Raw genomic sequence first — 12,410 nt, 5'->3', positions numbered from 1 at the left:
AGCCTGCTGTGTTTTTTCTAGTTGTAGACCATCCCGATACTCTAGGGGTCACTATCACTGACGTTATATCCACCCCTGGAATATGTCATTGAAAAAAACTTGAAGCAACAGATAATCCAGTCCTTTGATTATATGAAAAGGATCGAATAACAGTACACTACATGGCTTTGAATCTGGACGTCGTTCTCAATTATTTTCAAAAGAAGTCTCTACAGGCCTGTGATTGGTCAGTTTTTTCTCGTGAAGTGCCTCCAATTATATTCCGTTGGGAGTTGGAGATATATCGATCGTCAGTGATAGAACTCCTGGGCTATTGAGAATGTAACTGCTTGTATAAATTCTTTTTTAACACGCTTTTTTTTATATTCACACAACTAATTATTATTTTGATGCTATTGCACCCTAATTTTAATTGAGATGACCATATTAGTCCAAAATGTTTTCGTTAAATAAAAAACGATATTGAATAAAATTTCCTTTATCTTGTATTAAGCAGTAATTCGTTAAAAAAGAATATTGAAAAGAAAATAGTTAGAAAAAAAGGATACATTATGCATGTTGCCGAAATTTTACGTAAACAAATTTAAATCATGTACATCAATTTTTTATGTATGTATAACCATATACAAAATGTACCTGTATATATATAGTACAGGTCTATATTAGTCCTCGGTTTGGCGCGCGGGTAAATTCCGTCTTTGCATATTACAGAGTTAGCTCCCTTTCGAGTAGGTATCGATTGGTACGTCATATTTTTTTAGCACAATTCACGTCATTTTCTCCGAAAAGAATGATGTTACGCTCGCAAACACGTGACGTCACAATCAATACCTACCCGCAAGGGCAGATAACTCTTAAATATGCAAATACAGAATAGGCATTTTGTCATGAATTATTGGTAAATCGATCCTCGCATTGCCGGAGTAGTACATGTATATAATATATACAAAAAATGTATATTGAAATTATGGGGTTGTATTGGACAAGGAAACTTAATAGCATTCAATTGTTTGGTGAACACTGTTTTGGCTATGTATTTTATGTGTTTGAATGAGACATGTACACATATTAAGATATGAAACATTTTTTACGCTCAGTTTGAAATGATAAAATAAATAAAAATAAATAATAAAATCTTTAATACATGCACTAACATGCTTCTTGTACTAACTCCGGTACTTGTTTTGGTTAACCCAAATATGAGGTCTTCAAACGGCTATAAATAGCATCAAGGATTTTCCGTAAGACAAATAAATAGAAATCACAATCACAGGCACAACTAGTCGATAGTATTTGTGTACTTAATAAATAGAATTGTTACATCTCTGATATTTCTGCTATTTTTCTGTTGTGCTAATGTCAAATATTATTAAAATATTGAACATCTGTTTTGAAATTCAGACTGAAGAAATTAAATTATTTTCAAAATAATCATGTCCGGAAAATAAAACCGCATTCCGGGTTCAAAATTAGAATATAGCACGTACACGGAACCGAAACTAGAGATTAATATACGTGTACATGGCTTCGGCAGTACTAACAATAAGTTGTTGAAAATTCTCGTCTGAAGTCGGAATGGCAGAGAGGAGACTTAAAAAGGTAACCGCGGGTCTTAGATATGATTAATTCTCTTTAAAACTTAAACTTGTATACAGGCATTACAACCAGTACAGTTAAATGTAATGCTTGTGTACATTTCGTATGTTCATCTTATTATGTGTACAGTAGTTGCTGATAGAGTGTATATGGAGCAGTGGAGTAATCAATTAACTTGTTATAATCTTTTTACATATTATATCTTAAATATTGATATAAATGATTGATTACAGTGTCTGTCGCTCAGTATAAACGTATACGTCTACATTTAATTAATGATAAAAAAATTAAGATGAAAATTAAAGTAAACTATAGCTACTTTTGTATAATGTAAATTGTAACTGAAAAGTATATTTGTATTTATACAAGCATTGCTGTAAATAATGTCTATCTATCTCCGTCGCCCGTACACATGTGACTTAACTCTTATGGATGATTGTCATTGTTATATCAATTATTTGAGGTCTATGTCACATCATTTATTGATATTTTTGGCTTTGTTGATGTTCAAATAGGAGCTAAAGGCGATGCAGACTGATCCTCCGGAGGGAATCACAGCAGAACCTGTAGACGACGACTGTAAGTGATCATGAACATCAGCGGCACGTTTAGGAACTCTGTACTAAAGCCGACAACAAAATTGTGTTACAATTGAAACAACTTAAAGTTTGATAAGTACTTTATAATGAGCTTTTGTATCATTAAGGTAAAATTCATCATTTTGTTCACTGAAGAAAAATATTTTTAACTACTCTTCAGGTACAAGTCTCTTACCTTTCTGACTTGATGTTTGTGTTATACATGTACACATACAAAAATGTATTTTATATTTTCAGTGTACCACTGGGAGGCCACCATTAAAGGCCCAGTAAGTAAAACTAAAAGCCCGCCTTTGATATGCTGTCTTATGATGAATGGCTGCTCGAATCTCTGTTCTACAATCATCCTCTCTGACCCATTAGGATATATTTGTTATGGCATATAATTATAATTCATAAATATATTTTATGTGAGTCTTGTGAGGGTTTATGATTTTACTAAACTTCCATGTAGGTTCCACTCTGCTTTTAGCTGCGTTTTTGGTTCTTATTAAATTGTCTTATTTGTTATAGCATAATTGTTTATACTTCAGGCTGACACAGTATATGAAGGAGGTATATTCAAACTGGACATCAGGTTTCCAGTAGACTATCCATTTAAACCACTCAAGGTTAGCTACATTGTATTGTAATTCACCTTCATGTATAACCTCATTTTCTGTTTTATTTAGTTTGCAAAAGTTTACGTAAGTTTTGATTTTTTAGATATGTGTGTGCTGACTTATTGAAAAATAAATGTTTGTTGACAAATTTAGCTATTCCTATTTAGCAATTATTGACATTGGGCAACGATGTTTCTTGACATATTTACCAGGTTGAAAATGTTTGCTGAGATACTGTGTTTTTTTTAACAGATCCAGTTCAAAACAAAGATATATCACATCAATGTCAACCACAATGGTAATATATGTGTGGACATCCTTCAGGATGCATGGTCATCTGTCATCACGGCAGCCAAGGGTAGGTTACTCTGTTATTATATCAGTCCAGGGCAGATAACCCTGTCATCACGACAACCAAGGGTAGATAACTCTCATATCATTGTTCTTACCAGTCACAATATCAACCAAAGCTAGATAATCTGAATGTTTACATCAATCAAAAGCAGGAGGTTATTTAAATCCTTGAAGTATCAATTAATTATAACTAAAATATGATATAGATTAAGAATTCACGTGAGTAATTCGTGATCATGTGTTCATGGTTCTTTAATGTTAGCCCACCATCATCACATGGGCTATTGAAATAGCCCACCATTATCAAATGGGCTATTGAAATAGCCCTCCATCATCAAATGGGCTATTGAAATAACCCTCCATCATCAAATGGGCTATTAATATGGTCATGTCCTTGGTTTTATGTCCATCGATTCTTCCACCAGTCTGTAAACAGTTCTTAGAAATTCCTGAAGGAAACTTTTTATCTACTAACATATTACGTATAAACTTCTTTTGAACGGGTGTAGCATTTTGAGACCAATTGAAAGACCAAGATTGCCGACAACATTTTTATTATTTATATTTATTACCACTATTTATCAGAAAACACCAAAGGAATATATGTATATTGCATTTTAAGGCAAATCATGGATTTTGACCATTGGAGATTGTTACTGTGTTCTTTATCCAACAAAACTCATAAGTATGGGAGGGATCTGTCTTTGATCTGTCTCAGATTCCATATTTACATTTAGGCGACTCCCCTTGGTCCTTAGTGTCAATTTAATTCAAATAAGACTTATGCTCAACGATACGCTCCAAGAACGTATCGTAGAGAATCATTGTGGAGCGGAATTACAAGTCTTATCTTAATTAGATTGTCTACTTGTGGAACCGATCGAAAGACAAGATGAAGTACTGAAGGCCATTTTCTTAAATCTGATGTTTGTTTCTGATATTTTGCATTTTTGATATTTCGTATGTTCGTATGCACATTATGTCAGTTTGGTGATTGAAAAGAATTCAAAGATAATTGATACGTGGCATAATGAGAGAAAGTGTCGATCTTACTGATAGAGAATGCTCAGAAGTGGAGGTAAAGAACATTGCGATATTTAACCTTATGTTGGATGTAAATACACTGTTTATTGTCCTTGTATGATTTTTGGTGATGAAATCCTTTGATGATTCCATTGTAGTTCTGCTGTCAGTGAGCTCCCTCCTCTCTGATCCAAACCCTAACCATCCCCTGATGCCAGACCTGGCACAGCTCTACGTATCTAACCGTGTACAATATGACACCAATGCTCGACAATGGACGAAAGACTATGCTATGTGATCGTCATTATATATATAGTGTTGTCTGTACCACAATGTGTAGAGAATAGGGTCGATTTCGAGATACCAAAATAACTGAGTGAAGTACTATTCACTGTCGATTTAGTCCCAGAAATCATGTCAAACTATGACGTCACAATCACCGGAATGTGAGAATATTCATGGTAAATCGTACTTTACCAGGGTCGTGGATTTTGAATCTCGAAATCGGCGTATTACTGGTAATGAAAACATCCACATTAGTTATGTTGTATTCTGCTTTGTCTAAATATATATGCAATGTACGGACTGAAAGTTTAGGTTGTTTCAGTCAAATGTGTCCCAGATATCATTGTCATGTCCTCTACGCTAACCATAAGTGTAAAGGTAAATGTAAGGAGCGTAGTGCGATCATCCATGGGTCTCGGTTGACACATATTCATGTCATGACTTTGATGTCGGTGTAGAACACTTGTCAAACAATTCTAACCAGCAAATTCAAGAAAATGTAATCAAATTGAGATAGGACATTGTGTCAACATTCTAATTGAGATCTACATTATGATGTCTGTGATTTTTCTTATACCACCAATAAAATAATAATTATAATACATCTACATGTCTATCAATATATGTACCGGTTTGACACAATGCCATTTTCAATTTGATTTACATTGAAATAGCATACACTATCTTAATTTGCTTGTTTTAATAGATCAATGTGAAAAAATGACTTCATTATGTATGGTTGACTAAATTGTTGCCTTAGGTATAGCAAAAATAACAAACAAACCGTAGCACTAATACACTCATAGAGTACTTATTAAGAACTGATAATGTTGTATTATTTCATAGCTAAACATGAACACCGTATTGTGATAAGTGAAACTAAACAGGACGGACAGTATTGAATATGTAATTTCAAGAATCAATCTACATATCATCAGTCGTATTTAGTCCATGTGATAATGACACATTTGAAAGCGTTAATAGCCCAGTTATTGTTTGTACTATGAATTGATTACAAACGGTATTATTTTATTTTTGATTTTCTTTAATGTATTGCCTCTTGTGACCGACGAAGAGAAGTGTATTAAACAAATTGTGGTTAACTTTTTAAAGTATCATTTATAACTTGTTAATTCATGCACCCCTGTATACACATTAGATTTCTTCTGATTCAAAGGAAGGAACGGTTCATTATGAACTCGAAGGGGTGAATAGCAATATATGTAGATAAGATTGTTTTTATGGTCACGATTCTCACGTTGTAGAATTTGCCGTATTGTTTTTGTAAATACTGATTATGCGCACTTGGTACCGTGTTCATCCTATATGAAATTAAAGTTAGATATTTTACTACACAACTTTTCATTTCACGTTTATGGAAGTGTAATTAATTGAATACTGTACATTATTTTTATTAGATTGCAGCCTTGTCCACTATTATTTTTGATATTGCTTTTTTATTGGATATTTTTGTCAGCTTCATTTACTTTCCTTGAGTATACAGGAATTTGTTGCTGAGAAGTATTTTGCGTGTTCCGTTTATAGTTGGCATAACAACTGATCATGTAAACAAACTGTTGTGAACTAGATGTACATTCCCATTGACTTGCATATTTTATTTGTTTTATTTTAAAAGCAGGATAGCTTGTATTTTTTTTATCACTGTGAAGATCACAAAATTAATATTTTTGCTGTTTTGTAATAAAAGATCTAACTATTACCTACTTTACCGTTTCCTGTACATTTTATGTTCCGCAAAAGATGCCTAAAATCATGAAATGAGGCGATGAGGAGAGTATGAAGATATATCTAGTGAATACAAATTCATCTTGGTGATAGTTCATTTTGTTTGATTGGCACCATAAATCGACAACAGTATTGTGATATCACACGATGGAAAAAGGTAAACGATAATTTCTAAACATCCAAAGTAAGACTTTGTCGATCAACACAAACACCTTAACCTGTTTACTGGAAGCGGAGAACACTAGCTAGAGATTACCACGGTACAATGTACTTTACCAGTAACCTCTGGTGTGATAGTGTGACGAGACCATTGGCAAATTTATAAAGTAACATCTGGTGTGATAGTGTGGCGAGACCATTGGCAAATTTATAAAGTAACCTCTGGTGTGATAGTGTGGCGAGACCATTGGCAAATTTATAAAGTAACCTCTGGTGTGATAGTGTGGCGAGACCATTGGCAAATCTATAAAGTAACCTCTGGTGTGATAGTGTGGCGAGACCATTGGCAAATCTATAAAGTAACCTCTGGTGTGATAGTGTGGCGAGACTATTGGCAAATCTATAAATCAAAGTATGAAGATTTTATGATCCAAAGGGAAGATTATCTGATCTCATATCTGGACAATATTGCCATTTTGTCAAACGATTATAACCCATTCACTCCGAAAGACACATTTTGGACTCTTCCAGTTGAAGGACAGGAACCCTCCATTCATTATAAGGTTGCAAGGGTGAATAGATTAACTAATAACATTTAATCATGCAAAGTCAAATTCCATATTTGAAATGTCAACATTAGGTTCTAAAGCCAAAGTTTTGCTTTATTTGAGGGAAAAAATACGATACTGCTTCCTTCATCTTAAGTTAGATAAATCAGACAATTATTTATTGAATATTGCCTTCGAGCTACTTAATTTTATTAACAAGAACAATATGCTGCTTGTACAATGTACACTGTCTTAATATAGACTCCATCAGAACACATGACTTGCAATGCAGAATTTGCTGACCCCATAGAAACTTAGACCTTGACGTGGTGAGGTCCAGAGCGAACTGCTGACATACGTACATGCTCAGGCTTGTAACTTCTTTATGGCTCAGAGTCGATGATGTCTTTATATTCTTCTGTTTGTGTTTGGTTAGTGATAGCTGTATCAGAAATTTAAATAGCGATACATTACTAGCCTCTTGTGTGTCGCATAAAAAATCACTTCAATGGATGGGCGACATTCGGTAACCAACGGAACAACACGATCAAAGAGCTGATAATAAAATGACAGATGTCACACTGAGTGTAACCTTGAGACATGACAACACCAAGTAACAAACCCGAGTCGAAATGACTAACACTGCATCGACAGTAACACTAGATCAATCCTTACTGCTTCTCCAGCTCATTTCACCCAGGTTTCTCAACACGTATCAATCCCAAGTCAATTAAATGTCTATCCCCTTCCATGCTAGATGAAAATGTTCGATCGTAATTAAATTTCCTTAAATGATTGCTATGAGTTTATTCCCTAAGGTAAAAGAAAAGTTTTAAGATTAAATCGTAAGCGTTTATTTATCAGTAGGCTGGCTCATGTACATCTATATATGTGCCACCACTCACTGCAGTATCTCAGTTTGTGCTCACATTTCTGTATGCCTTCATAACTTAAAACTACAACGTCATATTACGGAGGAAATGTTAAACGTGATCGTATACTAAAGTAAATATATTATTTACACCGACGTGACGAGCTGAGAGTGACTTGAGATATGTAAATATTATAAAGTTCGTGTGTAGTACATACGTATGCTGACCACTGTGTTCACAACCAATCCCCGAATACCTGTGCGACGCCAAGTGATGGTTACCAGTCTTACTAGACGTCGTCATTTGGAATATGTCGTGGAAGAGTATCAGTATTCGATAATTGATAATTACTTCCTGACATCAATTAGAATTAATTATTTTTATGGGTTCAACAGTTTTGGAAAAAAACATGCCTTTGCTTTTTAATAAGAATTTTATCAAAATCTCGTCATGGTATTGTTCAATATCTAAAGTGCTACTTCATTCACACGTCACTAAAATATTGTTTTAATGCGTTGTTTTATAAAAACGTTCATTAAAAAAAAACTTTTTCGCATTCTCGGCTGCACGTACACCCAACGGAACGACTTCCTCGTTTCTCTGACTCCATTAATCAGATTTTTTTCTGTGCCATCGGTTGCGATACTCCAAAAAATGTCAGTTTTAGACGAGTTAAAACAGGGTCGCCATTATTATTAAGGGGAAATTGATGGACTGTCATCTAACTGCATTTAGTTTCCCAGTGTCATGCAATAGGACTGTACAATGTATATGGTTCATTGAGATAGGAAATTTGATGGATTCTAAAAAAACATCCCTTACGTAAATTTTCTATCTACATTTTTAAAACTTGAGGAATAGACCTTTCCAAATATTTCTTTTTCTAAAAAACAAGATCTGAAAAATGTTCCATCAAATAGACTTTATTAGTGTAAGATATGTAACGATATTCCATCATATGGATAATTGTTTTTTTATTTGTGTTGCAGATGATAGTTTATTTTGGTCAATTCGCGATGAAAATATTTCAACAAGCTCCCAAAAATTGTGTATCAAGAAAATAATTGGAATGTTATCTGCTGATTCATAGAACGCAATTGCTGTAAACATTATAGTAAAAAAAATAACATTCATACATTGGTGAAATAGAATAGTACACAGATAAAACAAGATAAAATAACAATAAAATCAAACAAAATAGATATTAAATCAAATGAATATAACGATAAATGAAAATAATACAATGGCAACTTGAAATAGAACAATAATACATGCAAATCAATTACATATGTCACCAAATCAAATAGTAATGAAACTAAATGTTTCAATGATAAAATACCTTAAATATTGGTAAAGGCAAATGATATATTGGTCAATATTAACTCAAATAATGATAAAACCATGTAATGAAAGCCTTATGTGACAGCTATGATTTTCCATATTGAACATTTTGTTCATTCGTGGTTTGGATATTTCAATACATTTTGTGGGTAAAACTATTCATGATTGGCATATGGAACATCGATCCCAATGACATATATATCCATTGCTTTTACATTCATGGTTCAACAGTTATCACGAAAACAACAGCAAATCTACACAAAAAAATATTTCATGTTGTATATCCTGGTCAGAAATTCTACATCCGGGTACAGTGTGTTGTTGTCATGGTAAGTCCTGTAGCGCTATGACTAGAATCGTCCATCTTGGACAAAGTTGTGTATCGCTGCTTCTTGTAACAGCCGAACATTATTTTGAATCCTGAAACAAAAAGCAATAATTAAAAATATAACTTTATGGAATTTGATAAAATCGTTAAAAATATTTCAGCAATATCATATTTTTCGTTTTTTTAAGACATTGTATGCCCGGTTTCATTCCCTTCGTCGTTTCAATGGCGATAAGCGATACGACAAGAATACCAGAAACAAAGTTACATTGTTGTGTATTTGGCATCTCATATGTATTGTTATCTATCTTACCTTTTCTGAAGTTATTGTTAAATCCAGCGTAGATGACCGGGTTCATCGCACTGTTTGAAAAGGCAAGGAGTTTGGCGAAGAAGGTGAAGTCATTGTACCACGGATCAAGCTGATGGTGAAAATGGCATTATATATTAGACACATCACAGCAATCGAACATGGTTTTAATATAAAGTGGTGAAAGTGGTGAAATGGAAACATCATTGTGAATAGAAAGGAAACAAGTGGTTCAAAGAGCCATAACGGTCATTTGACAATTTTGACACCAATTGAATAGGAAAAGTATTGAAGATGATGATTTGGCGTCGCTCTTGGATTTTAGACTGACCCTTGGCAATACGTTTGGGCGACTAAGCATAGCAGCACTAATTGGGCCTCCATTCTGTTACACCCCTGCCACTTTTCAGTTCAATCGTAGAACTAGAGAAGAAGTTTAAAATGTGTTTTTGTTTTGAAGACGGAGACTTTCACGCCAATCTTGGATTTCAGACCGACCCAAATATAACAATATATATATAAATATTGCTTGTGCTGATAAAACTGTGATTGTCATGTTTTGTTTTCGAGGTCGAAAAATAAAAGCACTTCATGAACTGCCTTCCCTAAGAGGAACTGAGACAAGCAGTAAGATTTTTAAGGTAACGGTTGTGTCGTCCATCTTAAATTATGCACCCACCCGAAAAAAACCCACTTTGTCAGCACAATCTCAGATGACAACTTCTAGGCAAGTCTCAGTTTAGTCACACGGGTGGAATATGAGAAAAATGAAAGTTAAAGGACGGCAACCGCGCATTACGACTTACGAAACACTTTGAAATTATCCCGATTCTTCAGGTCAGATGGTATAAAAGCAATAAGCAAATCGATGGTTGATGAATCATAGGTTTGTTTTTTCACATTTTGCTTTTTACCTGGTTCTGGCTATTCCAAAACAAAAAACGATTAATCCAAGTTTAAGTTGACTCGACTCATGATGGAACTTAAATCAGTCAGTTTATGACTTTTTTATCTTGTAAAATTGGTTCATAATCTTTGACTGCATGCTAACTTTATTTGTATAAAGGAGGTATTGGATTAATTGCCGGGGTGTTTTGATTTGTTGAAATATTTGTGTACTTACTGGAGTATTTTGATTTGGTCTGTACGCATCATACAAGACGGAGAACTGTAGTGGAAACCAGCAAACGAAAAATACTACCATGATGAGGACTAACATCATCACTACCTGTAAATATACAAAGGACAATAACTCTGTAAATAAAAAAGGCAAATGACTCTGTCGAGATTAAAAAGGGTCAGCGGGTCCATTATTTTTAAGACTGGTATACTTCAGTCTGAAGTACCTTTTTACAACACGGACCTCAAAGTACTGCTCCATGAATAACACCAATTAAGCGAAAATAGCTAACAATATCGAGACTGAAAATCTTTTACAGAATGAATTACATTCTGTGATGAAAACTAAGTCTCTGTGTTCGATGTAATGGTTATGTTAAGTAAATTCGATTGTTCTAAAGTATAAAGTTTCGCATATTTTTAAAACCCCTATTCCGCACGCACACGCAATATCCAGATCGATATAACGCATTTCTTACAGAACCGTATATATATACTAGACGAAGTCTACGTCGACTTAGTATTCTCGACTAATATTGTATAAATTTGGAAACGATTAACTCTAACAATGATACTGCGTTTTATAAACGTCTTTTTTAACACCTATGATTATTTAAGGTCAACCTCCACTGTAATGTCGCATGCAAGACAAGCAAGATAACAGCGATTGCATGGGAGATTTTGAAGACATCATTGACTGGAACGATTGCTACTTTGCAGCGCTAAATGATTAACGAATGTTGTCAGAGACATCCGTCAATGTACCCAGTCACACTCGGCTGGTACTATCACAGGGCTAGATATAGAAGTAAGGATGATACTTAGATACTTAGTTCTCAAGACAAAATGCCAGGAATATGATTGAGTAATCAGTTGCATGATACCAAAATTATTCGCTGACAGGACCAGATCGTTCTTATACCAAAACAACTGGTCGAGTGATGAAGATGTCCCGACATGTTGACCATAAGTCACCCACCCCTGGATTGCAGGTTTGAATCCCATGTGGGGCAATTGCTAGGTACTGACCACTGGCTGGAGGGTTTTCTCTGGATACTCCGGCTTTCCTCCACCAACAAACCTGACACGTCCTTACATGACCCTGGTTGTTAATAGGACATTAAAGTAATAAAACCAAAGCGTAACATTTGTTTTATCAAAAATGAAATACGAAAAAAATCAATTCACTAAAAAAACTATTGCAACTATCTTTTCCATAGAGGCATGAAATAGACCTATTTTATTCCGATAATTTTAGTAACACAGCGATCGACCAAACGGAAGTGCTGATTGGTTTTATCCCGTAAAATCTGATCCACTGTTTTCCTGAAATTAATTCATTTCCGACTGGTGTTGACTAGCCCGGAAACGCCGTAATGAGTATCTCACTAATTTCGGGGACAGTGCCTACAAGTGTGGTATACAGATGGCAGGTAAACACGGACATCACATCTGTCAGGACGTACAACACTTACTGATGTCAAATCACAGTATACAGGTATACAGATGGCAGGTAAACACGGACATC

The 12,410-nt window shown here is 34.5% G+C and overlaps 2 protein-coding genes across 2 annotated transcripts in view; one reads left to right on the top strand and one right to left on the bottom strand.

Moving 5' to 3' along the window:
* Window positions 1-1,445: 1,445 nt before the first annotated feature.
* LOC138323243 (ubiquitin-conjugating enzyme E2 D1-like) lies at window positions 1,446-6,184 on the top strand. The gene is made up of 6 exons (XM_069267675.1): window positions 1,446-1,599; window positions 2,112-2,175; window positions 2,433-2,464; window positions 2,729-2,806; window positions 3,050-3,155; window positions 4,333-6,184. Exons 1-6 carry the CDS (start codon window positions 1,576-1,578, stop codon window positions 4,470-4,472), a joined length of 444 nt encoding a protein of 147 aa, XP_069123776.1. The 5' UTR covers window positions 1,446-1,575; the 3' UTR covers window positions 4,473-6,184.
* Window positions 6,185-8,691: 2,507 nt separating this feature from the next.
* Window positions 8,692-12,410, bottom strand: part of LOC138324328 (QRFP-like peptide receptor) — a 72,623-nt gene continuing 68,904 nt past the window's right edge. Inside the window, exons 5-7 of the mRNA XM_069269404.1 lie at window positions 10,887-10,991; window positions 9,767-9,875; window positions 8,692-9,545 (exon numbers count right to left, since the gene is read on the bottom strand). Coding sequence (XP_069125505.1) covers window positions 9,424-9,545; window positions 9,767-9,875; window positions 10,887-10,991 — 336 coding nt within the window. The 3' untranslated portion in view covers window positions 8,692-9,423. The remainder of the gene's footprint in view (window positions 9,546-9,766; window positions 9,876-10,886; window positions 10,992-12,410) is intronic.

This window comes from Argopecten irradians, chromosome 5, assembly GCF_041381155.1.
Source record: "Argopecten irradians isolate NY chromosome 5, Ai_NY, whole genome shotgun sequence".
Classification (NCBI taxonomy): Eukaryota; Metazoa; Mollusca; class Bivalvia; order Pectinida; family Pectinidae; genus Argopecten; species Argopecten irradians.
This window is presented reverse-complemented; position numbering and strand designations above follow the sequence as displayed.